Raw genomic sequence first — 27,543 nt, 5'->3', positions numbered from 1 at the left:
AGTGGGGAAGCCGCTGCTTTCCGTTTAAGTATCCCGTTGGCACGTGTAATAAACGGTGGGGTTTTTTTTATTTCGAGGGATAGAAAATGATGGGGAATTGGATCCTCTTGTATTTTCAAAGGGAATTGGATCCTCTTGGCCTCGTTTGCTGTCGACCAAAGAGAGATTTCACCGTGCACCAATCTTGGCCGTCTGATTTTTTTTTACACATTTGGGTATTTTAGAAGAGAAAATGGAATTTTTACAGCCATTGATGTCCTTTCGATGGCTACGTTTTCACATGGTAAATCGATTGTCTGCTCATTTGTTATTCTGCCTCTTGTACTTTTATTTACATTTTATGGACATTTACATGTGTGATTCATTGTGTCGGGTTAATTATTTGCTGTGGATTTGCAGCTGCATGAGCGACGTTATGCCTTGTTAATTAATTAGCATGAATTTTAAGGTTATGTAGGTGATGCATCATATCTGGTTTTTTATTGTCGTGGTTCTTTTTTGTTTTTCTGATCTTAGTGTTTATATTTAAAAGATTTGTTTCGAGATGTTATGTGCTTTTGTAATTCTTAACAGGCTATAGTTAAGTACTTGGCCATTTTAATACGTGTGATATTTGAAGTACTAGCTCCACCGCTAACAAAAAGGTTGGGAAGCGAATATATTGTGCCCCATGCGAGGAAGAACAACCAATAGCGCGGCCACAAGAGCCTAACAACAAAGGCTTAACGAAGGCCATACTAAAAAGGCGGGATAGACAAGATGGCATTAGCGTGATGTTCCTTGCCTCTTATATCATTATGTCATGTATCGGTCACTTTGATGTTAAAAAATAATGCATATATATCTATATCTATACCAATATAAAAAGATCCAAAGGGCGGATTCAATTAATCTCGGCCATCAAATCATGTCAATCCAACGACCTAGAGGCCTGGGCGTTTGGTTTAACCGAACCGATCGGTTCGGTTCCTCGGGTTTTAAAACATTTCGGTTTTCTAAATATGCTAACCGATCGGTGCTTATGAAAAACAGTAACCAAGAATTCGGTCCATTGAGAATTCGGTTCGGGTCATCGGTTAATACCGAGCAACAACAATCTACAGCTAAGAAATCAAGGTCACATAGAGAGAGAGAGAGAGCGAGAGAGAGAGGAGGAGGAGGAGGAGGAGGGAGGGAAGGGAAGGAGATGTCGCCCGATGTTGGCCGGATCTGCCGCCGGCTATTAGCTGTTACGGCGCAGGTCGCATGGAAGGAGGGAGGCGGAGGGGAGGTAGCGGGTTGTTGGCTAAGTGCGGATTTTTGGAGGCCGAGCTCCAGTGAGCTCGATCTTTTGAAAAAAATCAAAAAGTGTATTTAAAAGTTTGAAAAAAATCTGAAAAAAATTACATGAAAACATATATGTATTCCGCAAGAACGTGTTAAGTTTCGTCGAAAAATGCTGTGATTTGTAGGCTGTACAAAAATAACAAATTTCTGGCCCAATAACAAAAATAAAAGGCCCATTAAAAATGTGTATTTGTCCTTTTTCTCTACGCCACACGTAAACGTATAATGCTGTAAAATTTTGCATATACATAGCATACATGTGCATGTGTGTTTAAAAAATAAATTTGGAATTTTTCACACTCCAAAAAAATAAAATTTGAAAACGAGCTCACTAGAGCTCGGCCTCCGTTGGCACTTTCCGGTTGTTGGCTGCCGGACCATCGACGCTGGCTACTAGGAGCGGCGACGGCTAGGGTTATGGCCGAAGGGAGGGACAGAGCGGTCGTGGGGATGAGGCACGTGCGACTGAACGGTTGTGGTGTCGTTTTTCTTTTTTTTTCTTTTTTTTTTGGTGTCGTTTTTCTTTTGAGCACAAGGCCGTGGGGTCCTGGACTCGTGGTCATCAAATGGTTATGGCCCAACTTAGATAATGGGCTGAGACTTTCTACAGTATTGGCCCATGTTCGGTTTTTTGGGGTCAGTTCGGGTACCTGATGTCTGAAACCGAAATACCTGAAATTAATTTGATTTTCTAGACTACAGGACCGAACTTATGACCGTAATTATCGGGTTCGGTCTATTCGGCTTCGGCCCCGGTTCTTTTGGTTCGGGAGTTCGGTCATCGGGTAATATGCCCACCCCTAACCTAGACTGCTTCAATGTCGAGCGCTCAACACGTTTAGCGCGCAGTTAATTACATACCAAATATAGGTGGTGTTTGGTTCTTTAGTCTTAGGACTTTTTCTAGTCCCAACTAAAAAGTCTCTAGTCCCTAAAAAGTCCTTCCCTGTTTGTTTCCAGAGACTAAAAAGTCTCTAGTCCCTTCCTAGAGATTATTAAATGACCATGTTGCCGTTAGTATATACAAAAATAAAAATTAAACAACACCATGGGGTGGCGGGCCAATGGGTGTATGGAGGGGCATTGTTGGAAAAGTCTTAAAAAGATTTTCCTTAAGAGTCTTCTTCATTTAGTCCCAGATGCCTATTTTAGTCCCTAAAAAGTTCCTCCCGTTTGATAAAAAAGTCTCTAACATGGACTTTTTCTAGTCCTTACACAAAAAAATCCTTGAAACAAACACCCCCATAGTTCTAATCACATAATAACACGTAAATAATATCCTACTTAATATCCGCATGCACTTAATATACTTCCAAATTAACGTGTATTGCACTTACATATTGACTAGTGGTCACAAAGAAGCACTCTTATCTCCCTTCGCTCTGTCCACAGTTATCCACCTAACTAATTCAAGCTATCTAAATATATTTTAGTGGGTTTCGATGTTTTATGCAGGGAAAAAGAAAGTTATGTTGATTATTCAGTAACAACTCTACATACTAGTTTGCTGACAGAAATCAAAACCTGCAAATGCCAAAATAACAAGTATGATGTAAACTTAGCTAGTTGAGTGATTTCGTGGCAACACACGTACACGGCTCCACCTTATTTTCACAGGACTAGTGTCGTAGTCCGACTATTTATCATTTAATCCACCATGTCTGCTTGGGATGCCTCTTCTAAAATGGATATTTCTTTTACACGGGTACATTTGCGCATTTAGAAGGTGGACAATTTAATTACATGATGACTACAAATCTATAAGCAACAGTACCCATGTCTCTTTAAAGAGATGCTCATTTTACAAGTGGAAAACTTTTCCTCATCGACATCAATAGCTCCGACTTTGTTCATTTCTTTGCTTATTTGCAACAACACCCTACCAGTTTGGACTCTGGACAATATCAAGATGTTCTTAGCAACATATGAGTTCTTTTACACGAGGCGTTTCGCTTTTTCGGTGCACAAACCGTGTGGAGAAGTATAAAGACTACGGGGAAGCAACCCAACTTTGCAAGATTCCTATGACAATACCTCGAACCTCATTTGATCTCCATTTGTATTTTGATCAATCGATTATGGAACTCAAGGGGCACTTTGATATTGACAAACTAACGCGCTTTTCTAAGTGTGTAAACCACACGGGTAGACGTATTTTCCGGGCAGCCCAAAATACGCATTCGTCCTCCCCCTTCGTGAGCTCAAGTCTGAAGCTCTGAAACGACACGAAACTCTCGACGCTCTAGCCGAAAAACCCAATCCAGTACAGCGGCCGATACCTCTTGCCGCCACGCCGGCCGGCCGGCCGCCGCCGCCGCCACCCATGCTGCGCGTCGTCTCCACCCTCCGTCCGCTCCTCCGGAGCCCCCTCCTCCGGAGCCCCCTCCTCCCGGGCCCTAAACCCCTCCCCCGCCCCCGCCGGCCGCCGCGGCCGTTCCGCGCCCTCTCGTCCGCAGCGCCGCTCGCAGCCTCCCCGCCCAGCGCGCCCGCGCCCGCGCCCGGGGAGGTTGAGATCAGCGAGGAGCACCTCATCCGGTGCGCGGCAGCGAGGAGGGCGCCGCTGCGGGTGGCGGTGCTGGTGAGCGGCGGGGTCGACAGCAGCGTCGCGCTCCGCCTCCTCCACGCAGCCGGGCACAGCTGCACCGCCTTCTACCTCAAGATTTGGTTCCAGGTCCGTACACACTCCCCTGTTGCCATGCTGTGCGATGCTACACCACGGGATCGCTTAATAAGCTCTGTGTGGTTAATCTGTAGGAAGATTTCAGGAACTTCTGGTCCGAGTGCCCGTGGGACGACGATTTGAAGTATGCACAGGCCGTGTGTGACAAGGTATATTCCAGAAAATTCATCCGGTGCATGCTGTTTCATTGAATAGCCAGTGTGCAGCATATGTTAGCTCTGGCTGCATGGACTGACTGATCTAATGGCCGTCTTTTGTAGATTGACGTACCATTAGAGGTGGTACATCTATCTGATGAGTACTGGAACCATGTGGTAAGCTTCATTTCAAACCTTTTGCACCCGTTCCTCTCGCAGATATCCCATATGTTGTTCTGCATTCTGAGAAACTATCATGGATTTTATATATCTAGGTATCTCACATGATTAATGAGTACCGCAACGGACGCACACCGAACCCTGATGTTCTTTGCAACACAAGGATAAAGTTTGGTATGGATGTGCGCGCTTCTATTACTGAAATTTGATTGTGCATCGAGGTATAATTTTTGAGCTGTCTTCATGTGCTTATTCTTTTCACTCATTTTCTGCAGGAGCTTTCCTAGAAGCAATTGAAAACTTGGGGTTTGATTACATAGCCTCAGGACATTATGCACATGTAGTCCATCCACCCGTTGAGAATGCTGAAGGGCCATCGGTGCTCCAACTTTCGAAAGACGAGGTGCTTTAAAATAGCTTGCTTAGCTTCAGTGTTATTGAATTTGATGTCAATTGAGTTCTATTATTCATCCTGGAAGGAAAATTGTGATACAGTGAAACAAATAGATGGTTCTTTTGTTTAAATAAATATTGGTTAGTCGAAACCACCTTTCAGACTCTGATTCTTGTTTCAGATCAAGGATCAAACTTATTTCCTCTCACATCTCTCTCAGCCCCAGCTTAGAAGACTTCTTTTTCCACTGGGGTGTATAACAAAGGTGACATATTTTATCAGATAAGGATAGTTAAGTTTTTTCAGGAGCTGCCGGTGTATTTTTTGTAAATTGAGTCATCTTTTGTAGGATGAAGTTCGCAGTCTGGCTGTTCAGATGGGCCTTCCTAACCAATATAGAAAGGATTCCCAGGGGATATGTTTTCTTGGAAAGGTAATTGCTTTAACATAGTTGTTAATAATGCACATGTTTTGTGCCAAATATAGTTCTGTCCTTTCTCCTTGCGTTGTCTTATTTTAAGCTTAAAAAGTCTCTCTTTCTAGGTCAAATTTAGCGAGTTTGTTCAAAGACATATAGGAGAAATGGAGGGTATACTTCTTGAGGCTGAAACTGGAGATTACCTAGGGACACACCGTGGGTTTTGGTTCTATACGATTGGTCAGCGACAAGGTTTGCGACTTTCTGGAGGACCTTGGTACGCACTGTTTACTAGCCTCTTTTTTGGTGCAATAACATCAGCTAAATTAAATGTGTATTGCCTGAAGTATTATGCAGTTCAAGGAAGATCTGCCCTCATGTAGCACATATCTATTTATCCATAGATTCATCAAATGACTTGTTCCTTACGCAGGTATGTTGTGGAGAAAGATGTGCAAAATAATGTGGTTTTTGTATCAAGGAATTACTATTCACTGGATAAGAGGAGGCGAACGTTTCGTGTTGGATCGCTAAACTGGTTTAGCGATTCTGGACCAGCAGACAATGAATTCCTCAGATGCAAGGTACCAGAGTTACACAATTAGCCCTTGTGGTAGCATAGCATATTTGAATTTTGACGTTTGTACCATCTGCAAGGGTTAAATAATCATCATCAGTCCATTTCCCCCCTTCAAAACACGCACATGGTACCAGCTGTATACTTGGACTCGTTTAGGTGCTGGGATAGGAGAGTGGTTCATAAATCCTGTTGATCCTCGGGTAGTTAGGCAATTCTGAAACCGGTCAGTTCTACCATGACCAATGGTCTTTAATTTCTAATTTGTGATTATAGGAACCTACCACTGCAGCTTTCAATCTAACCGATGCCACATATCTCTTGCTTGATCTATCTCCTTTTTTGTACTTGTATCTATTTAGCATTTAGATCAGCCGTGGCTCTGCTTTTGTCATGTGCTGTACTTTATTATGTCAGTTATCTGACATTGATGCTACTTTCAATACCAGGTACGGCACAGTCCTGATTTCCATGATTGCACCGTGACAAAAGAGCAAACCGAAGAGAACGGAGACGTTTTGGCGGTGCGTCTGTCCGAAGACGACCAGGGTTTAGCAGCTGGCCAGTTTGCAGCGTTCTACCGTGACAGTGTGTGCCTGGGGTCAGGCATAATCCTGGATTCCTGGGACGAAATGAGCTTCCCTGTGTGCGCAAAGGCGCTAGAAACCGCTAGGATGGAGGACAAGTCCAAGCTGGGGAAGCCCGTAAGGATCATGAACCTGGAGCACCTGGTGAAACCAGAGCCGGAGCCGGCCAAGGTCGCTTGACAGACATCACCGGGTTCTTGTCCCTTTGTCTTGTCGTACATCTGTGATCATGTGAAGATATATTCATCTGACAGTGTGAGAGTTGGCACGCCCTGCAAATGCGAGAATCGGGGAAGTTCGAGAAACCATCATCGTTATGCTGCTCCAGTCAGGGGCTCCATACAGGTGGTTCTTGAAAAGGTGGCATCTCCATTGGTGACTTTGCGTTTGGGAGAAGAAATGCTTTGCCACCGGATAAAAGAGGTGGTGAAGCATCAATCAACGCATGATTGCCCATGCAAGAGCTGACCTTGCCTGACGTAGTTGCCGGATCTAAGCAGGAAAGGCAAGCAGGCGAATGGATAGGCATGTTGTTCTCTCTTGGAGCCAAAATGTGTACGTAGATTATTATTAAGAGTTAGTCAGCGGTACCACTTCTAACTGTACCCTGTGAAGTTATGATACGGCAACACCAATGTTGAATAATCAATCAATCAACATGGTTCTAGACTAAACCAGGATGGTTTATCACGAAATCATCCTCCTTTTTGCATGGTAGTATTCTGGAATCTAAACTGGTTGCGCGCTTGATTGTATACTACTCCCTCCGTTTCTAAATACAAGTCTTTTTAGAGATTTTAATAAGTGACTATATACGGAGCAAAATGAGTAAATCAACACTCTAAAACATGTCTATATACATTCGTATGTAGTCTTTTATTGGAATCGCTAAAAAGACTTACATTTAGGAACCGAGGGAGTAGAATGTACTCTCTTTTCCCGGGGCATGTGTCGGCAGCTGTGAGACCTCCTGGAGCAGCACATGGAGAGATTCTGGGGTAAGAGATGCCGGACCAGGAGTAGCAGCACGTACGTACTAGTTTTGTACTCCAAATTAAAGGCCATCAAAGCCACCTCGGCCTGGCGATTTTACCGAGGGCATATCCATGATAATGTTCCTGGTCTCAACCTTGAAGAAGCAGAGAGACTGATCTGGACTGACCTTGGCTGTTGCAGGCGACAATATTGTATACGTCATTCGTGAGTGCAGGTTTATGGCCTTTTTGTCCTCAACCGTTGTCATCACCTAGTACATTATCTCTCTATATAAACGGTGATACCATTTAGTCATACCTCTCACCTCCGATCAATACCTTTACCTATAGCCTGACCTCCTGCCGATCTCAGGCTAGCAAGCAGCTCCCATGGCTTCTGCACCGGTTCTCAAGACGACGGCCGCCGTGTTCCTGCTGGTCCTGGCCCTAGGGCACCTGATGGCCGCCGCCGATGCGTCTCCGCACCACCAGGACGCTCGACGGCTGCTCGCAGAGCACAATAGTCTCTTCACGAAACCGGGCTTACCGGTGGACGCAAGGCTCGTCGTCGGACCACAAGAGCAGCCCGGAACCACCGCCGTCCTGACGGATGCCAATGGCGAACCCTTGTGCCCCTGCTGGCCCGCATGCTGCTAGCCAGCCGGCGGCCAAAGGATGTTGATGCTCAACTGAAACCATCACGTGCCCTGCGCTAGAATAATCACGCCATGGGTGAGTCCCAGGCATGAGCGAGCGAGTCTGTGTGTGTCGCGCCGAGTCTGTTCGTGGCGCATCGTTTTGAGTAAGTCGGGTTCAAGTTGTTGGTCGAGTCTAGGTTTGTTGCAGGATGTGTGCAAGACTGTTGCGGATTGAGTCGGGATTTGTTGGGATAGGGTCACCGATCCGCGCGGAGAAACCAGCGTCCTTGCTTCTCTTTATTTTCCTGCAGTATTGGTATTGGTGGTCTGTTATCAACATCCAACTCTAAATACAAATTATATTTAAGTTGTAGCTATAATGTTTATTTCAAGCAATACCGAGCTATCACTTCGGAATTATAAATATTTATGTTTGCACTGCATTCCGCTTTGGAGGATCCCACTGCTTCAAGGTATAGCTATCACTTCGGAATTATAAGTATGCATCATAAGTTAATAGTCAAGCAATCAATGAGCTAACAAGAGGTCATTACCAACTACAACGTCTCTTTCGTCTTCGGCTCGTTTCAGTGATTGTAATCGTCGCTAAGTGGTTCACGGATCTTGATGTAATTTTCATTATTTCGAGTGCTCGTTGTACTACCATAATTGAAGATGAATAGATTGAAAGTTTTTCCCGAAAAAAACTACGATGTCACTTTATGAAGAGCCCATCCGTTGCTCAAAATTAGGACTACTGTTGTTTCACAGTAAAATGTTTCCATGTGCATCGAATCTCTTGACGAATTTGTCTAGTTCTTGATCAATGGTTAAGATTTCCGGACATCAAAACAAATGGTTGGATGTTTTGCTTTTTTTTTTTTTGAGAATTTTTAGGATTTTAGCCTGATTAATGTGGGGGCCTCAAAGTTAGGAGTCTCCAATTAGTAAATACAAGACTCTCTCTAAATTTGACTCAACCGTCGCATGGGCGACTTGGGCGGCAATTGGATCGCCACCACCTCTAGTCTTCATCCTCAACCCTTTCACCCAGCCGTCGCTAGAGCTTGATGCTCGAAGAACCCAAGCAACAACCAGGATTGGCTTGAATTCTCGATTTTAGATAATGGAAATGAAAAGTATTCGACCTTCACCCTGGCAGGCTACGACCTGCTTATTTGGATCACGTCATACCTTGGGGATCAAGTATCTACCTTCGTCACGCCTCAATAGTTGTGCCCAGAAGCGTAACCAGGGAGTGCCCCTGTAGAGCACCTGCATGCATGTTTTCATAGGAGATTTGTCAAAAACAATGTCATCACGAGTTAGAAAGATAGCCCAAAACATGGTTGATGCACCTACTAAGATGTGAATTTTTTAGTCTCATGTCAAAGCCATTAAGCCAAGATCCAAACATACGATTGACATTTCTAGGAGGTTTTATGCCAAACTTGAAGTAAATAAGTCTACAAATGAATCTAGCATAGCAACAGTCAAAGAAGAAGTGATGAATAGTTTCTAAGTTACTGCATAAACTACATTTTAAATGCCATTCCAAGTTTTGTTTAGTTAGATTATCTTTAGTCAACACAACTCCCTTGATTAAATACCACATAAAGATCTTGATTTTTAACAACATTTTTAGTTTCCATAGTGTCTTGTTGTTCCACATGTCCAACATCAATAACAGCTCTGTACATGGAGGTTTTTTTTTTTGCAAGAAAACTTTTGATCTATCCATCTTCAATCATGGCAGTACAACGAACACCAGAAATAATATACCTAAGAACAAATCTATAACTTTCATTAAACTAGTTCAAACTGAGTTTCACCTGGTTTCTTCTCCATTTGGGTTGTAGTCTTGTTTTTAATGTACTAGTGGTTGGGGCCCGCCATTGCGGGCCGCTTGAGAAGAAGCTATGCGCACCTCACCATCATATCGAAATTTTTAAAAAATATTCTTGTGTCACGTGGACATCGCAATCATCTTAAAAGGAAAAAAAAGAAAAAACCTAGAAAAACTTTTCTCAAAAAAGAAATCTCCCTACCATTTTAAAAACTCTAAAGAAAACTTTCTCACTGTGACCAACCAGCATGTGCCACATGGCGTAGCTAGTTGGCCACCATTCTAGCGCACCTTAATGTGTTTAATTTCCTCCTAAGTAAATTATACCATATTCCCTCTTCATTTACTAGTTTAAAAAGCCATTTACTTAGTGTTGGGTAACGCAGTAATTTTAAAAATTTCCTATGCACACGCAAGATCATGGTGATGCATAGCAACGAGAGGGGAGAGTATTGTCTATGTACCCTCATAGACCATAAGCGGAAGCATTATGACAACGCGGTTGATGTAGTCGTATGTCTCCACGATCGACCGATCTACTACCGAAGATACGACACCTCCGCGATCTGCACACGTTCGGCTCGATGACGTCCCGCGAACTCACGATCCAGTAGAGCTTCGAGGGAGAGCTTCGTCAGCATGACGGCGTGATGACGGTGATGATGTTGCTACCAGAACAGGGCTTCGCCTAAGCACCGCTACGATATTACTGAGGTGGATTAAGATGGAGGTGGGCACCGCACACGGCTAAAGATCAATGATCAACTTGTGTCTATGGGGTGCCCCCTCCCCCATATATAAAGGAGTGGAGGAGGGGGAGGGGGCCTTGAAGGAAATATTCCCTAGAGGCAATAATAAAGTTATTATTTATTTCCTTATATCATGATAAATGTTTATTATTCATGCTAGAATTGTATTAACCGGAAACATAATACATGTGTGAATACATAAACAAACAGAGTGTCACTAGTATGCCTCTACTTGACTAGCTCGTTAATCAAAGATGGTTATGTTTCCTAACCATGGACAAAGAGTTGTTATTTGATTAACGGGATCACATCATTAGATGAATGATCTGATTGACATGACCCATTCCATTAGCTTAGCACCCGATCGTTTAGTATGTTGCTATTGCTTTCTTCATGACTTATACATGTTCCTATGACTATGAGATTATGCAACTCCCGTTTGCCGGAGGAACACTTTGTGTGCTACCAAACGTCACAACGTAACTGGGTGATTATAAAGGTGCTCTACAGGTGTCTCCAAAGGTACATGTTGGGTTGGCGTACTTCGAGATTAGGATTTGTCACTCCGATTGTCGGAGAGGTATCTCTGGGCCCTCTCGATAATGCACATCACATAAGCCTTGCAAGCATTGCAACTAATGAGTTAGTTGTGAGATGATGTATTACAGAACGAGTAAAGAGACTTGCCGGTAACGAGATTGAACTAGGTATTGAGATACCGACGATCGAATCTCGGGCAAGTAACATACCGATGACAAAGGGAACAACGTATGTTGTTATGCGGTCTGACCGATAAAAGATCTTCGTAGAATATGTAGGAGCCAATATGAGCATCCAGGTTCCGCTATTGGTTATTGACCGGAGACATGTCTCGGTCATGTCTACATTGTTCTCGAACCCGTAGGGTCCGCACGCTTAAGGTTTCGATGACAGTTATATTATGAGTTTATGCATTTTGATGTACCGAAGTTTGTTCGGAGTCCCGGATGTGATCACGGACATGACGAGGAGTCTCGAAATGGTCGAGACATAAAGATTGATATATTGGAAGCCTATATTTGGATATCAGAAGTGTTCCGGGTGAAATCGGGATTTTACCGGAGTACCGGGAGGTTATCGGAACCCCCCGGGAGGTATATGGGCCTTAGTGGGCTTTAGTGGAAGAGAGGAGAGGTGGCCAGGGCTAGGCCGCGCGCCCCTCCCCCCCTAGTCCAAATAGGACAAGGAGAGGGGGGTGGCGCCCCCCCTTCCTTCTCTCTCTCCTCTTTCCCCCTTCCCGAATCCTATTCCAACTAGGAAAGGGGGGGAATCCTACTCCCGGTGGGAGTAGGACTCCTCCTGGCGCGCCCTCCTCCTGGCCGGCCGCACCCCCCCTTTGATCCTTTATATACGGGGGCAAGGGGCACCCCTAGACACACAAGTTGATCCGTGTGATCATATTCTTAACCGTGTGCGGTGCCCCCTTCCACCATAGTACTCGATAATATTGTAGCGGTGCTTAGGCGAAGCCCTGTGACGGTAGTACATCAAGATCGTCACCACGCCGTAGTGCTGACGGAACTCTTCCCCGACACTTTGTTGGATCGGAGTCCGGGGATCGTCATCGAGCTAAACATGTGCTAGAACTCGGAGGTGCCGTAGTTTCGGTGCTTGATCGGTCGGGCCATGAAGACGTACGACTACATCAACCGCGTTGTGCTAACGCTTCCGCTGTCGGTCTACAAGGGTACGTAGATCACACTCTCCCCTCTCGTTGCTATGCATCACCATGATCTTGTGTGTGCGTAGGAATTTTTTTGAAATTACCACGTTCCCCAACAGTGGCATCCGAGCCTAGGTTTTATGTGTTGATGTTATATGCATGAGTAGAACACAAGTGAGTTGTGGGCGATATAAGTCATACTGCTTACCAGCATGTCATACTTTGGTTCGGCGGTATTGTTGGACGAAGCAGCCCGGACCGACATTACGCGTACGCTTACGCGAGACCGGTTCTCCCGACGTGCTTTGCACAAAGGTGGCTAGCGGGTGACAGTTTCTCCAACTTTAGTTGAACCAAGTGTGGCTACGCCCGGTCCTTGCGAAGGTTAAAACAGCACCAACTTGACAAACTATCGTTGTGGTTTTGATGCGTAGGTAAGATTGGTTCTTGCTTAAGCCCGTAGCAGCCACGTAAAACTTGCAACAACAAAGTAGAGGACGTCTAACTTGTTTTTGCAGGGCATGTTGTGATGTGATATGGTCAAGACATGATGCTAAATTTTATTGTATGAGATGATCATGTTTTGTAACCGAATTATCGGCAACTGGCAGGAGCCATATGGTTGTCGCTTTATTGTATGCAATGCAATCGCGCTGTAATGCTTTACTTTATCACTAAGCGGTAGCGATAGTCGTGGAAGCATAAGATTGGCGAGACGACAACGATGCTACGATGGAGATCAAGGTGTCGCGCCGGTGACGATGGTGATCACGACGGTGCTTCGAAGATGGAGATCACAAGCACAAGATGATGATGGCCATATCATATCACTTATATTGATTGCATGTGATGTTTATCTTTTATGCATCTTATCTTGCTTTGATTGACGGTAGCATTATAAGATGATCTCTCACTAATTATCAAGAAGTGTTCTCCCTGAGTATGCACCGTTGCGAAAGTTCTTCGTGCTGAGACACCACGTGATGATCGGGTGTGATAGGCTCTACGTTCAAATACAACGGGTGCAAAACAGTTGCACACGCAGAATACTCAGGTTATACTTGACGAGCCAAGCATATACAGATATGGCCTCGGAACACGGAGACCGAAAGGTCGAGCGTGAATCATATAGTAGATATGATCAACATAGTGATGTTCACCAATGAAACTACTCCATCTCACGTGATGATCGGACATGGTTTAGTTGATTTGGATCACGTAATCACTTAGAGGATTAGAGGGATGTCTATCTAAGTGGGAGTTCTTTAAGTAATATGATTAATTGAACCTAAATTTATCATGAACTTAGTACCTGATAGTATCTTGCTTATGTATGTTTGATTGTAGATAGATGGCCCGTGCTGTTGTTCCGTTGAATTTTAATGCATTCCTTGAGAAAGCAAAGTTGAAAGATGATGGTAGCAATTACACGGACTGGGTCCGTAACTTGAGGATTATCCTCATTGCTGCACAGAAGAATTACGTCCTGGAAGCACCGCTGGGTGCCAGGCCTGCTGCTGGAGCAACACCAGATGTTATGAACGTCTGGCAGAGCAAAGCTGATGACTACTCGATAGTTCAGTGTGCCATGCTTTACGGCTTAGAATCGGGACTTCAACGACGTTTTGAACGTCATGGAGCATATGAGATGTTCCAGGAGTTGAAGTTAATATTTCAAGCAAATGCCCGGATTGAGAGATATGAAGTCTCCAATAAATTCTATAGCTGCAAGATGGAGGAGAACAGTTCTGTCAGTGAGCATATACTCAAAATGTCTGGGTATAATAATCACTTGATTCAATTGGGAGTTAATCTTCCAGATGATTGCGTCATTGACAGAATTCTCCAATCACTGCCACCAAGCTACAAGAGCTTCATGATGAACTATAATATGCAAGGGATGAATAAGACTATTCCCGAGCTCTTCGCAATGCTGAAAGCTGCGGAGGTAGAAATCAAGAAGGAGCATCAAGTGTTGATGGTCAACAAGACCACTAGTTTCAAGAAAAAGGGCAAAGGGAAGAAGAAGGGGAACTTCAAAAAGAACAGCAAGCAAGTTGCTACTCAAGAGAAGAAACCCAAACCTGGACCTAAGCCTGAAACTGAGTGCTTCTACTGCAAGCAGACTGGTCACTGGAAGCGGAACTGCCCCAAGTATTTGGCGGATAAGAAGGATGGCAAGGTGAACAAAGGTATATGTGATATACATGTTATTGATGTGTACCTTACTAATGCTCGCAGTAGCACCTGGGTATTTGATACTGGTTCTGTTGCTAATATTTGCAACTCGAAACAGGGACTACGGATAAGCGAAGATTGGCTAAGGACGAGGTGACAATGCGCGTGGGAAACGGTTCCAAAGTCGATGTGATCGCAGTCGGCACGCTACCTCTACATCTACCTTCGGGATTAGTATTAGACCTAAATAATTGTTATTTGGTGCCAGCGTTAAGCATGAACATTATATCTGGATCTTGTTTGATGCGAGACGGTTATTCATTTAAATCAGAGAATAATGGTTGTTCTATTTACATGAGTAATATCTTTTATGGTCATGCACCCTTAAGGAGTGGTCTATTCTTATTAAATCTCGATAGTAGTGACACACATATTCATAGTGTTGAAGCCAAAAGATGCAGAGTTGATAATGATAGTGCAACTTATTTGTGGCACTGCCGTTTGGGTCATATCGGTATAAAGCGCATGAAGAAACTCCATACTGATGGGCTTTTGGAACCACTTGATTATGAATCACTTGGTACTTGCGAACCGTGCCTTATGGGTAAGATGACAAAAACACCGTTCTCCGGTTCTATGGAGAGAGCAACAGATTTGTTGGAAATCATACATACAGATGTATGTGGTCCGATGAATATTGAGGCTCGTGGCGGATATCGTTATTTTCTCACCTTCACAGATGACTTAAGCAGATATGGGTATATCTACTTAATGAAACACAAGTCTGAAACGTTTGAAAAGTTCAAAGAATTTCAGAGTGAAGTTGAAAATCATCGTAACAAGAAAATAAAATTCCTACGATCTGATCGTGGAGGAGAATATTTGAGTTACGAGTTTGGTGTACATTTGAAACAATGTGGAATAGTTTCGCAACTCACGCCACCCGGAACACCACAGCGTAATGGTGTGTCCGAACGTCGTAATCGTACTTTACTAGATATGGTGCGATCTATGATGTCTCTTACTGATTTACCGCTATCGTTTTGGGGATACGCTCTAGAGACGGCCGCATTCACGTTAAATAGGGCACCATCAAAATCCGTTGAGACAACGCCTTATGAACTATGGTTTGGCAAGAAACCAAAGTTGTCGTTTCTGAAAGTTTGGGGTTGCGATGCTTATGTGAAAAAGCTTCAACCTGATAAGCTCGAACCCAAATTGGAGAAATGTGTCTTCATAGGATATCCAAAGGAAACTATTGGATACACCTTCTATCACAGATCCGAAGGCAAGACTTTTGTTGCTAAATTCGGAAAATTTCTGGAGAAGGAGTTTCTCTCGAAAGAAGTGAGTGGGAGGAAAGTAGAACTTGACGAGGTAACTGTACCTACTCCCTTATTGGAAAGTAGTACATCACAGAAACCTGTTTCTGCGACACCTACACCAATTAGTGAGGAAGCTAATGATAATGATCATGAAACTTCAGAACAAGATACTACTGAACCTCGTAGATCAACCAGAATGAGATCCGCGCCAGAGTGGTACGGTAATCCTGTTCTGGAAGTCATGCTACTAGATCATGATGAACCTACGAACTATGAAGAAGCGATGGTGAGCCCAGATTCCGCAAAATGGCTTGAAGCCATGAAATCTGAGATGGGATCCATGTATGAGAACAAAGTATGGACTTTGGTTGACTTGCCCAATGATCGGCAAGCAATTGAGAATAAATGGATCTTCAAGAAGAAGACTGACGCTGACGGTAATATTACTGTCTACAAAGCTCGACTTGTCGCAAAAGGTTTTCGGCAAGTTCAAGGGATTGACTACGATGAGACCTTCTCACCCGTAGCGATGCTTAAGTCTGTCCGAATCATGTTAGCAATTGCCGCATTTTATGATTATGAAATTTGGCAGATGGATGTCAAAACTGCATTCCTGAATGGATTTCTGGAAGAAGAGTTGTATATGATGCAACCAGAAGGTTTTGTCGATCCAAAGGGAGCTAACAAAGTGTGCAAGCTCCAGCAATCCATTTATGGACTGGTGCAAGCCTCTCGGAGTTGGAATAAATGCTTTGATAGTGTGATCAAAGCATTTGGTTTTATACAGACTTTTGGAGAAGCCTGTATTTACAAGAAAGTGAGTGGGAGCTCTGTAGCATTTCTGATATTATATGTGGATGACATATTACTAATTGGAAATGATATAGAATTTCTGGATAGCATAAAGGGATACTTGAATAAGAGTTTTTCAATGAAAGACCTCGGTGAAGCTGCTTACATATTAGGCATTAAGATCTATAGAGATAGAACAAGACGCTTAATTGGACTTTCACAAAGCACATACCTTGACAAAGTTTTGAAGAAGTTCAAAATGGATCAAGCAAAGAAAGGGTTCTTACCTGTGTTACAAGGTGTGAAGTTGAGTAAGACTCAATGCCTGACCACTGCAGAAGATAGAGAGAAAATGAAAGATGTCTCCTATGCTTCAGCCATAGGCTCTATCATGTATGCAATGCTGTGTACCAGGCCTGGTGTGTGCCTTGCTATAAGTCTAGCAGGGAGGTACCAAAGTAATCCAGGGGTGGATCACTGGACAGCGGTCAAGAACATCCTGAAATACCTGAAAAGGACTAAGGATATGTTTCTCTTTTATGGAGGTGACAAAGAGCTCATCGTAAATGGTTACGTTGATGCAAGATTTGACACTGATCCGGATGATTCTAAATCGCAAACCGGATATGTGTTTATATTAAACGGTGGAGCTGTCAGTTGGTGCAGTTCTAAACAAAGCGTCGTGGCGGGATCTACGTGTGAAGCGGAATACATAGCTGCTTCGGAAGCAGCAAATGAAGGAGTCTGGATGAAGGAGTTCATATCCGATCTAGGTGTCATACCTAGTGCATCGGGTCCAATGAAAATCTTTTGTGACAATACTGGTGCAATTGCCTTGGCAAAGGAATCCAGATTTCACAAGAGAACCAAGCACATCAAGAGACGCTTCAATTCCATCCGGGATCTGAATGTAGCAGTCCAGGTGGGAGACATAGAGATTTGCAAGATACATACGGATCTGAATGTAGCAGACCCGTTGACTAAGCCTCTTCCACGAGCAAAACATGATCAGCACCAAGGCTCCATGGGTGTTAGAATCATTACTGTGTAATCTAGATTATTGACTCTAGTGCAAGTGGGAGACTGAAGGAAATATGCCCTAGAGGCAATAATAAAGTTATTATTTATTTCCTTATATCATGATAAATGTTTATTATTCATGCTAGAATTGTATTAACCGGAAACATAATACATGTGTGAATACATAGACAAACAGAGTGTCACTAGTATGCCTCTACTTGACTAGCTCGTTAATCAAAGATGGTTATGTTTCCTAACCATGGACAAAGAGTTGTTATTTGATTAACGGGATCACATCATTAGATGAATGATCTGATTGACATGACCCATTCCATTAGCTTAGCACCCGATCGTTTAGTATGTTGCTATTGCTTTCTTCATGACTTATACATGTTCCTATGACTATGAGATTATGCAACTCCCGTTTGCCAGAGGAACACTTTGTGTGCTACCAAACGTCACAACGTAACTGGGTGATTATAAAGGTGCTCTACAGGTGTCTCCAAAGGTACATGTTGGGTTGGCGTATTTCGAGATTAGGATTTGTCACTCCGATTGTCGGAGAGGTATCTCTGGGCCCTCTCGGTAATGCACATCACATAAGCCTTGCAAGCATTGCAACTAATGAGTTAGTTGTGAGATGATGTATTACGGAACGAGTAAAGAGACTTGCCGGTAACGAGATTGAACTAGGTATTGAGATACCGACGATCGAATCTCGGGCAAGTAACATACCGATGACAAAGGGAACAACGTATGTTGTTATGCGGTCTGACCGATAAAAGATCTTCGTAGAATATGTAGGAGCCAATATGAGCATCCAGGTTCCGCTATTGGTTATTGACCGGAGACATGTCTCGGTCATGTCTACATTGTTCTCGAACCCGTAGGGTCCGCACGCTTAAGGTTTCGATGACAGTTATATTATGAGTTTATGCATTTTGATGTACCGAAGTTTGTTCGGAGTCCCGGATGTGATCACGGACATGACGAGGAGTCTCGAAATGGTCGAGACATAAAGATTGATATATTGGAAGCCTATATTTGGATATCGGAAGTGTTCCGGGTGAAATCGGGATTTTACCGGAGTACCGGGAGGTTACCGGAACCCCCCGGGAGGTATATGGGCCTTAGTGGGCTTTAGTGGAAGAGAGGAGAGGTGGCCAGGGCTGGGCCGCGCGCCCCTCCCCCCTAGTCCGAATAGGACAAGGAGAGGGGGGCGGCGCCCCCCTTCCTTCTCTCTCTCCTCTTTCCCCCTTCCCGAATCCTATTCCAACTAGGAAAGGGGGGGGAATCCTACTCCCGGTGGGAGTAGGACTCCTCCTGGCGCGCCCTCCTCCTGGCCGGCCGCACCCCCCCTTTGATCCTTTATATACGGGGGCAAGGGGCACCCCTAGACACACAAGTTGATCCGTGCGATCATATTCTTAACCGTGTGCGGTGCCCCCTTCCACCATAGTACTCGATAATATTGTAGCGGTGCTTAGGCGAAGCCCTGCGACGGTAGTACAGCAAGATCGTCACCACGCCGTCGTGCTGACGGAACTCTCCCACGACACTTTGCTGGACCGGAGTCCGGGGATCGTCGTCGAGCTGAACGTGTGCTAGAACTCGGAGGTGCCGTAGTTTCGGTGCTTGATCGGTCGGGCCGTGAAGACGTACGACTACATCAACCGCATTGTGCTAACGCTTCCGCTGTCGATCTACAAGGGTACGTAGATCACACTCTCCCCTCTCGTTGCTATGCATCACCATGATCTTGTGTGTGCGTAGGAATTTTTTTGAAATTACCACGTTCCCCAACAGGCCGGCCTCTCTAGGCGCGCCCCAAGGGAGTCCTACTCCCACCGGGAGTAGGATTCCCCCTTCCCTTTGTTGGTTCTAGGAGAGAAGGAAGGAGGAGGAAGAAGGAAGGAAGGGGGGGCGGCGGCCCCCCTCCCAATTCGGATTGGGCTTGGGGGAGGGGGCGCGCCCCCTCCTTTGCTTCTTTTCCCGCTCTTCCACTAAGGCCCTATAAGGCCCATATACCTGCCGGGGGGTCCCGGTAACCTCCCGGTGCTCCGGTATACTCCCGATTTCACCCGGAACCATTTCGATATCCAAACACAGGCTGCCAATATATCGATCTTTACGTCTCGACCATTTAGAGACTCCTTGTCATGTCCATGATCAAATATGGGACTCTGAACTACCTTCGGTACAGCAAAACACATAAACTCGTAATACCGATCATCACCGAACGTTAAGCGTGCGGACCCTACGGGTTCGAGAACTATGTAGACATGACCGAGACATGTCTCCGGTCAATAACCAATAGCGGAACCTAGATTCTCATATTGGTTCCTACATATTCTACGAAGATCTTTATCGGTCAAACCGCATAACGATATATGTTGTTCCCTTTGTCATCGGTATGTTACTTACCCGAGATTCGATCGCCGGTATCTCAATACCTAGTTCAATCTCATTACCGGAAAGTCTCTTTACTCATTTTGTAATGCTACATCCCGTAACTAACTCATTAGCTACATTGCTTGCAAGGCTTATAGTGATGTACATTATCGAGAGGGCCCAGAGATACCTCTCCGACAATCGAAGTGACAAATCCCAATCTTGATCCATGCCAACTCAACAAACACCATCGGAGACACCTGTAGAGCACCTTTATAATCACCCAGTTACATTGTGACGTTTGGTAGCACACAAAGTGTTCCTCCGATATTCGGGAGTTGCATGATCTCATAGTCATAGGAACATGTATAGTTATGGAGAAAGCAATAGAACCAAACTAAACGATCATCGTGCTAAGCTAACGGAATGGGTCAAGTCAATCACATCATTCTCTAATGTTGTGATCTCGTTAATCAAATGACAACTCATGTCTATGGCTAGGAAACTTAACCATCTTTGATTCAACGAGCTAGTCAAGTAGAGGCATACTAGTGACACTCTGTTTGTCTATGTATCCACACATGTACTAAGTTTCCGGTTAATACAATTCTAGCATGAATAATAAACATTTATCATGATATAAGGAAATATAAACAACTTTATTATTGCCTCTAGGGCATATTTCCTTCAGTCTCCCACTTGCACTAGAGTCAATAATCTAGATTACATTGTAATGATTCTAACACCCATGGAGTCTTGGTGCTGATCATGTTTTGTTCGTGAGAGAGGCTTAGTTAACGGGTCTGAAACATTCAGATCTATATGTATCTTGCAAATCTCTATGTGTCCCTCCTTGACTTGATCACAGATGGAATTAAAGCGTGTCTTGATGTGTTTGGTTCTCTTGTGAAATCTGGATTCCTTTGCCAAGGCAATTGCTCCAGTATTGTCACAAAAGATTTTCATTGGACCCGATGGACTAGGTATGACACCTAGATCGGATATGAACTCCTTCATCCAGACTCCTTCATTTGCTGCTTCCGGAGCAGCTATGTATTCCGCTTCACACGTAGATCCCGCCACGACGCTCTGCTTGGAACTGCACCAACTGACAGATCCACCATTTAATAAAAACACGTATCCGGTTTGTGACTTAGAGTCATCCGGATCAGTGTCAAAGCTTGCATTGATGTAACCATTTACGACGAGCTCTTTGTCACCTCCATATAAGAGAAACATATCCTTAGTCCTTTTCAGGTATTTCAGGATGTTCTTGATCGTTGTCCAGTGATCCACTTCTAGATTACTTTGATACCTCCCTGCTAAACTTATAGCAAGGCACACATCAGGTCTAGTACACAACATTGCATACATGATAGAGCCTATGGCTAAAGCATAGGGAGCACCTTTCATTTTTTCTCTATCTTCTGCAGTGGTCGGGCATTGAGTCTGACTCAACTTCACACCATGTAATACAGGCAAGAACCCTTTGTTTGCCTGATCCATTTTGAACTTCTTCAAAACTTTATAAGGGTATGTGCTTTGTGAAAGTCCAATCAAGCATCTTGATCTATCTCTATAGATCTTGATGCCCAATATATAAGCAGCTTCACCGAGGTATTTCATTGAAAAATTCTTATTCAATTATCCTTTTATGCTATTCAAAAATTCAGTATCATTTCCGATCAACAATATGTCATCGACATATAATATCAGAAATGCTACGGAGCTCCCACTCACTTTCTTGTAAATACAGGCTTCTCCAAAAGTTTGTACAAAACCATATGCTTTGATCACACTATCAAAGCGTATATTCCAACTCCGAGAGGCTTGCACCAGTCCATAAATGGATCGCTGGAACTTGCACACTTTGTTAGCACCTTTTGGATCGACAAAACCTTCTGGTTGCATCATATACAACTCTTCTTTAAGGTATCCATTAAGGAATGCAGTTTTGACATTCATTTGCCAAATTTCATAATCATAAAATGCGGCAATTGCTAACATGATTCGGACGGACTTAAGCATCGCTATGGGTGAGAAGGTCTCATCATAGTTAACTCCTTGAACTTGTCGAAAACCTTTTGCAACAAGTCGAGCTTTGTAGACAGTAACATTACCGTCAGCGTCAGTCTTCTTCTTGATGATCCATTTATTCTCTATGGCCTGCCGATCAACAGGCAAGTCAACCAAAGTCCATACTTTGTTCTCATACATGGATCCCATCTCAGATTTCATGGCCTCAAGCCATTTTGCGGAATCTGGGCTCATCATCGCTTCCTCATAGTTCGTAGGTTCGTCATGGTCAAGTAACATGACTTCCAGAACAGGAATACCGTACCACTCTGGTGCGGATCTTACTCTGGTTGACCTACGAGGTTCGGTAGTAAGTTGATCAGAAGTTTCATGATCATCCTTATTAGCTTCCTCACTTACTGGTGTAGGAATCACTAGAACTGATTTCAGTGATGAACTACTTTCCAATAAGGGAGAAGGTACAATTACCTCGTCAAGTTCTACTTTTCTACCACTCACTTCTTTCAAGAGAAACTCCTTCTCTAGAAAGGATCCATTCTTAGCAACAAATATCTTGCCTTCGGATCTGTGATAGAAGGTGTACTCGACAGTCTCCTTTGGGTATCCTATGAAGACACATTTCTCCGATTTGGGTTCGAGTTTACCAGGTTGAACCTTTTTCACATAAGCATCGCAGCCCCAAACTTTAAGAAACGACAACTTGGGTTTCTTGCCAAACCACAATTCACAAGGTGTCGTCTCGACGGATTTAGATGGTGCCCTATTTAATGTGAATGCAACTGTCTCTAAAGCGTAACCCCAAAATGATAGCGGTAAATCAGTGAGAGACATCATAGATCGCACCATATCTAGTAAAGTACGATTACGACTTTCGGACACACCATTACGCTGTGGTGTTCCAGGTGGCGTGAGTTGCAAAACTATTCCGCATTGTTTCAAATGAAGTCCAAACTCATAACTCAAATATTCACCTCCACAATCAGATCATAGAAACTTGATTTTCTTGTTACGATGATTTTCCACTTCACTATGAAATTCTTTAAACTTTTCAAATGTTTCAGACTTATGTTTCATCAAGTAGATATACCCATATCTGCTCAAATCATCTGTGAAGGTGAGAAAATAACGATATCCGCCGTGAGCTTCAATGTTCATTGGACCACATACATCAGTATATATCATTTCCAATAACTTTGTTGCTCGCTCCATTGTTCCAGAGAACAGAGTTTTAGTCATCTTGTCCATGAGGCATGGTTCGCATGTACCAAGTGATTCATAATCAAGTGATTCCAGAAGTCCATCATAATGGAGTTTCTTCATGCGCTTTAGACCAATATGACCTAAATGACAGTGCTACAAATAAGTTGCACTATCATTATCGACTCTGCATCTTTTGGCTTCAATACTATGAACATGTGTATCACTACTATCAAGATTTAGTAAAAATAGACCACTCATCAAGGGTGCATGACCATAAAAGATATTACTCATATAAATAGAACAACCATTATTCTCTGATTTAAATGAATAACCGTCTCTCATGAAACAAGATCCAGATATAATGTTCATGCTCAAAGTTAGCACCGAATAACAATTATTCAGGTCTAAAACTAATCCCGAAGGTAGATGTAGAGGTAGCATGCTGACGTCGATCACATTGACTTTGGAACCATTTCCCACGCGCATCATCACCTCGTCCTTAGCCAATCTTCGCTTAATCTGTAGCCCCTATTTCGAGTTGCAAATGTTAGCAAATGAACCAGTATCAAATACCCACGCACTACTGCGAGTATTAGTAAGGTACACATCAATAACATGTATATCAAATATACCTTTCACTTTGCCATCCTTCTTCTCTGCCAAATACTTGGGGTAGTTCCTTTGCAGTAGAAGCACCCAGTCTCGGGCTTAGATCCAGACTTGGGTTTCTTCACTTGAGCAACAACTGGCTTGCTGTTCTTTTTGAAGTTCCCCTTCTTCCCTTTACCCTTTTTCTTGAAACTGGTGGTCTTGTTGACCATCAACACTTGATGCTCTTTCTTGATTTCTACCTCCGCAGCCTTTAGCATTGCGAAGAGCTCAGGAATCGTCTTATCCATTCCTTGCATATTATAGTTCATCACGAAGCTCTTGTAGCTTGGTGGCAGTGATTGAAGAACTCTGTCAATGACACTATCATCAGGAAGATTAACTCCCAGTTGAGTCAAGTGGTTCTGGTACCCAGACATTCTGAGTATATGTTCACTGACAGAACTATTCTCCTCCATCTTGCAGCTATAGAACTTATTGGAGACTTCATATCTCTCAATCTGGGCATTTGCTTGAAATATTAACTTCAACTCCTAGAACATCTCATATGCTCCATGATGTTCAAAATGTCGTTGAAGTCCCGGTTCTAAGCCGTAAAGCATGACACACTAAACTATCGAGTAGTCATCAGCTTTGCTCTGCCAGGTGTTCATAACATCTGGCGTTGCTCCTGCAGCGGGTTTGTTACTTAGCGGTGCTTTCAGGACGTAATTCTTCTGTATAGCAATGAGGATAATCCTCAAGTTATGCACCCAGTCCATGTAGTTGCTACCATCATCTTTCAACTTAGCTTTCTCTAGGAACGCATTAAAATTCAATGGAACAACATCACGGGCCATCTATCTACAACAACATAGACATGCAAAATACTATCAGGCACTAAGTTCATGATAAATTAAAGTTCAATTAATCAAATTACTTAAGAACTCCCACTTATATAGACATCTCTCTAATCATCTAAGTGATCACGTGATCCATATCAACTAAACCATGTACGATCATCACGTGAGATGGAGTAGTTTTCAATGGTGAACATCACTATGTTGATCATATCTACTATATGATTCACGCTCGACCTTTCGCTCTCCAGTGTTCCGAGGTCATATCTACATATGCTAGGCTCGTCAAGTTTAACCTGAGTATTTTGCGTGTGCAAAATTGGCTTGCACCCGCTATATGTGAACGTAGAGCTTATCACACCCGATCATCACGTGGTGTCTCGGCACGACGAACTGTAGCAACGGTGCATACTCAGGGAGAACACTTATACCTTGAAATTTAGTGATAGATCATCTTATAATGCTACCGCCGAACTAAGCAAAATAAGATGCATAAAGGATAAACATCACATGCAATCAATATAAGTGATATGATATGGCCATCATCATCTTGTGCCTTTGATCTCCATCTCCAAAGCACCGTCATGATCACCATCATCACCGGCTTGACACCTTTATCTCCATCGAAGCATCGTTGTCGTCTCGCCAACTATTACTTCTATGACTATCGTTACCGCTTAGTGATAAAGTAAAGCAATTACATGGCGATTGCATTTCATACAATAAAGCGACAACCATATGGCTCCTCCCAGTTGCCGATAACTATGTTTACAAAACATGATCATCTCATACAATAAAATTTAGCATCATGTCTTGACCATATCACATGAGAACATGCCTTGCAAAAACAAGTTAGACGTCCTCTACTTTGTTGTTGCAAGTTATACGTGGCTGCTATGGGCTGAGCGAGAATCGTTCTTACCTACGCATCAAAAACCACAATGCGGTATAGTGATTACTTTTTGATTTTCATAAAAAACCATGTTCATTGAATCCGATTCAACTAAAGCTGGAGAAACAGACACCAACTAGCCACGTGTGTGTGAAGCACGTCGGTTGAACCAGTCTCGCGTAAGCGTACACGTAATGTCAGTCTGGGCCGCTTCATCCAACAATGCCGCTGAATCAAGAATCAACTAGTGACGGCAAGCAATATGTATATACCCACGTCCACAACTCCTTTGTGTTCTACTCGTGCATATAACATCTACACATAAACCTGGCTCAGATGCCACTGTTGGGTAACGCAGTAATTTCAAAAAAAATCCTACGCACACGCAAGATCATGGTGATGCATAGCAACGAGAGGGGAGAGTATCGTCTACGTATCCTCGTATACCGTAAGCGGAAGCGTTATGACAACGCGGTTTATGTAGTCATACGTCTTCACGATCGACCGATCTGGTACCGAAGATACGGCACCTCCGCGATCTGCACACGTTTGGCTCGGTGACGTCCCGCGAACTCACGATCCAGTAGAGCTTCGAGTGAGAGCTTTGTCAGCACGACGACGTGATGACGATGATGATGTTGCTACCGGAATAGCGCTTCGCCAAAGCATCGCTACGATATTACCGAGGTGGACTATGGTGGAGGGGGGGCACCACACACGGCTAAAGATCAATGATCAACTTGTGTCTATGGGGTGCCCCCTCCCCCGTATATAAAGGAGTGGAGGAGGGGGGAGGGGCCCGGCCTCTCTAGGCGCGCCCCAAGGGCACTACAAAAAAAGACACATCCGTGACATTTTGGGCCGAACGAATTTTTTTTCTGTCATACATATGACACTTCTATGACGATAATTGTGACAAAACCCGGTATCATCATAGATGTGGTGGGCTCCTACTTCTATGACAAAAAATCATGACAGAAAATGGGCTTTTCGTCCTGGGCGGGCCGGAGACGCAGCTGCATGACATTCTTTGGGCCGTCCATGAAGGAAAAAACCGTGGTAGAAGAGAGGGCAAGGAAAATTTCAGGGAGTTTCCGGTTACGGTGGGAGGTCGGGGGCCGAGCGATGCACGTTTCTCTCGTACACGTACGCGCGTGTGTGCGAGGCGTTGGCTCTAACTGAACCCGAGCGATGCGTTGGGCTCTAACTGAACCCGAGCGATTGCACTAGAGGCTACACATTACTGAACCCGAGCGATCGATCGATGGCTGTTAACTGAACCCGGTCAAGCGATTCCTTTTCTACTGCTGCTAACTAACACCGATCGATTGGATGAACAGTGAGTGTTGCGCGGGGGGGGGGGGGGGTAGATGAACAGTGAGCGGTGGCGTTGCCTCTGGATGAACAGGACCCCGTGGTGTGGTGGAGGGCTGGATGAACAGTAGACGGTGGAGGGGTGCTCGTGGAGGGGTGGTTGAACAGGACCCCGTGGTGTGGAGAGGCTGGATGAACAGTAGACGGTGGAGGGGTGGTTGAACAGTAGCCGGTGGAGTAGCGCGCGGTGGAGGCTGGATGAACAGGAGCCCGTGGAGGCTGGAGGAGGTCGATGGTAGCCCGTGGAGGCTGGAGGAGGTCGACGGTGGAGATGAACAGTATCCCGTGGAGTCCCATTTTGCTGTATGCCACACTCTCCCGATGAACAGGACCCCCGTTTCGACCGTAGGAGGTCCGTTTCGTCCGATTTGCGGTACGCCACACCCCTCCCGATCAACAGGACCCCCGTTTCGACCGTAGGAGGTGCATTTCCTCCATTTTGCGGTATGCCACACCCCTCCCGATCAACAGGACCCCCGTTTCGACCGTAGGAGGTCCGTTTCCTCCGTTCTGCGGTACGCCAGGCCTCGTTTCCATCGCATGTTCCATCCAAGCCCTCCCGATGAACATGACCACGCATTCCGTTCCGACCCAGCCGGTTGGCTCCCACGCATTCCGTTGCCTCCCGATGAACACGACGCATTCCGTTGCCTCCCCATGAACACGACGCATTCCGTT

At 44.3% G+C, this 27,543-nt stretch overlaps 1 protein-coding gene across 1 annotated transcript; it reads left to right on the top strand.

The window, feature by feature from the left end:
• Nucleotides 1-3,551: 3,551 nt before the first annotated feature.
• Nucleotides 3,552-6,989, top strand: LOC123084748 (tRNA-specific 2-thiouridylase MnmA). The gene is made up of 10 exons (XM_044506241.1): nt 3,552-3,997; nt 4,081-4,155; nt 4,267-4,320; nt 4,419-4,497; nt 4,599-4,726; nt 4,899-4,982; nt 5,067-5,150; nt 5,261-5,412; nt 5,569-5,719; nt 6,162-6,989. Exons 1-10 carry the CDS (start codon nt 3,650-3,652, stop codon nt 6,477-6,479), a joined length of 1,473 nt encoding a protein of 490 aa, XP_044362176.1. The 5' UTR covers nt 3,552-3,649; the 3' UTR covers nt 6,480-6,989.
• The last annotated feature ends 20,554 nt before the right edge of the window (nt 6,990-27,543 follow it).

Source organism: Triticum aestivum, chromosome 4A (assembly GCF_018294505.1).
Source record: "Triticum aestivum cultivar Chinese Spring chromosome 4A, IWGSC CS RefSeq v2.1, whole genome shotgun sequence".
Taxonomy (NCBI): domain Eukaryota; kingdom Viridiplantae; phylum Streptophyta; class Magnoliopsida; order Poales; family Poaceae; genus Triticum; species Triticum aestivum.
The sequence above is the reverse complement of the archived record's forward strand: the minus strand, read 5'-3'. Positions and strand labels throughout refer to the sequence as shown.

Bases quoted from the DNA above. Each gene is read 5' to 3' on its own strand.
- LOC123084748 (XM_044506241.1), top strand. From the start codon at position 3,650: ATGCTGCGCGTCGTCTCCACCCTCCGTCCGCTCCTCCGGAGCCCCCTC. The intron at 3,998-4,080 runs GTCCGTACACAC...GTTAATCTGTAG, and splicing joins ACCTCAAGATTTGGTTCCAG to GAAGATTTCAGGAACTTCTG. The intron at 4,727-4,898 runs GTGCTTTAAAAT...TTCTTGTTTCAG, and splicing joins TCCAACTTTCGAAAGACGAG to ATCAAGGATCAAACTTATTT.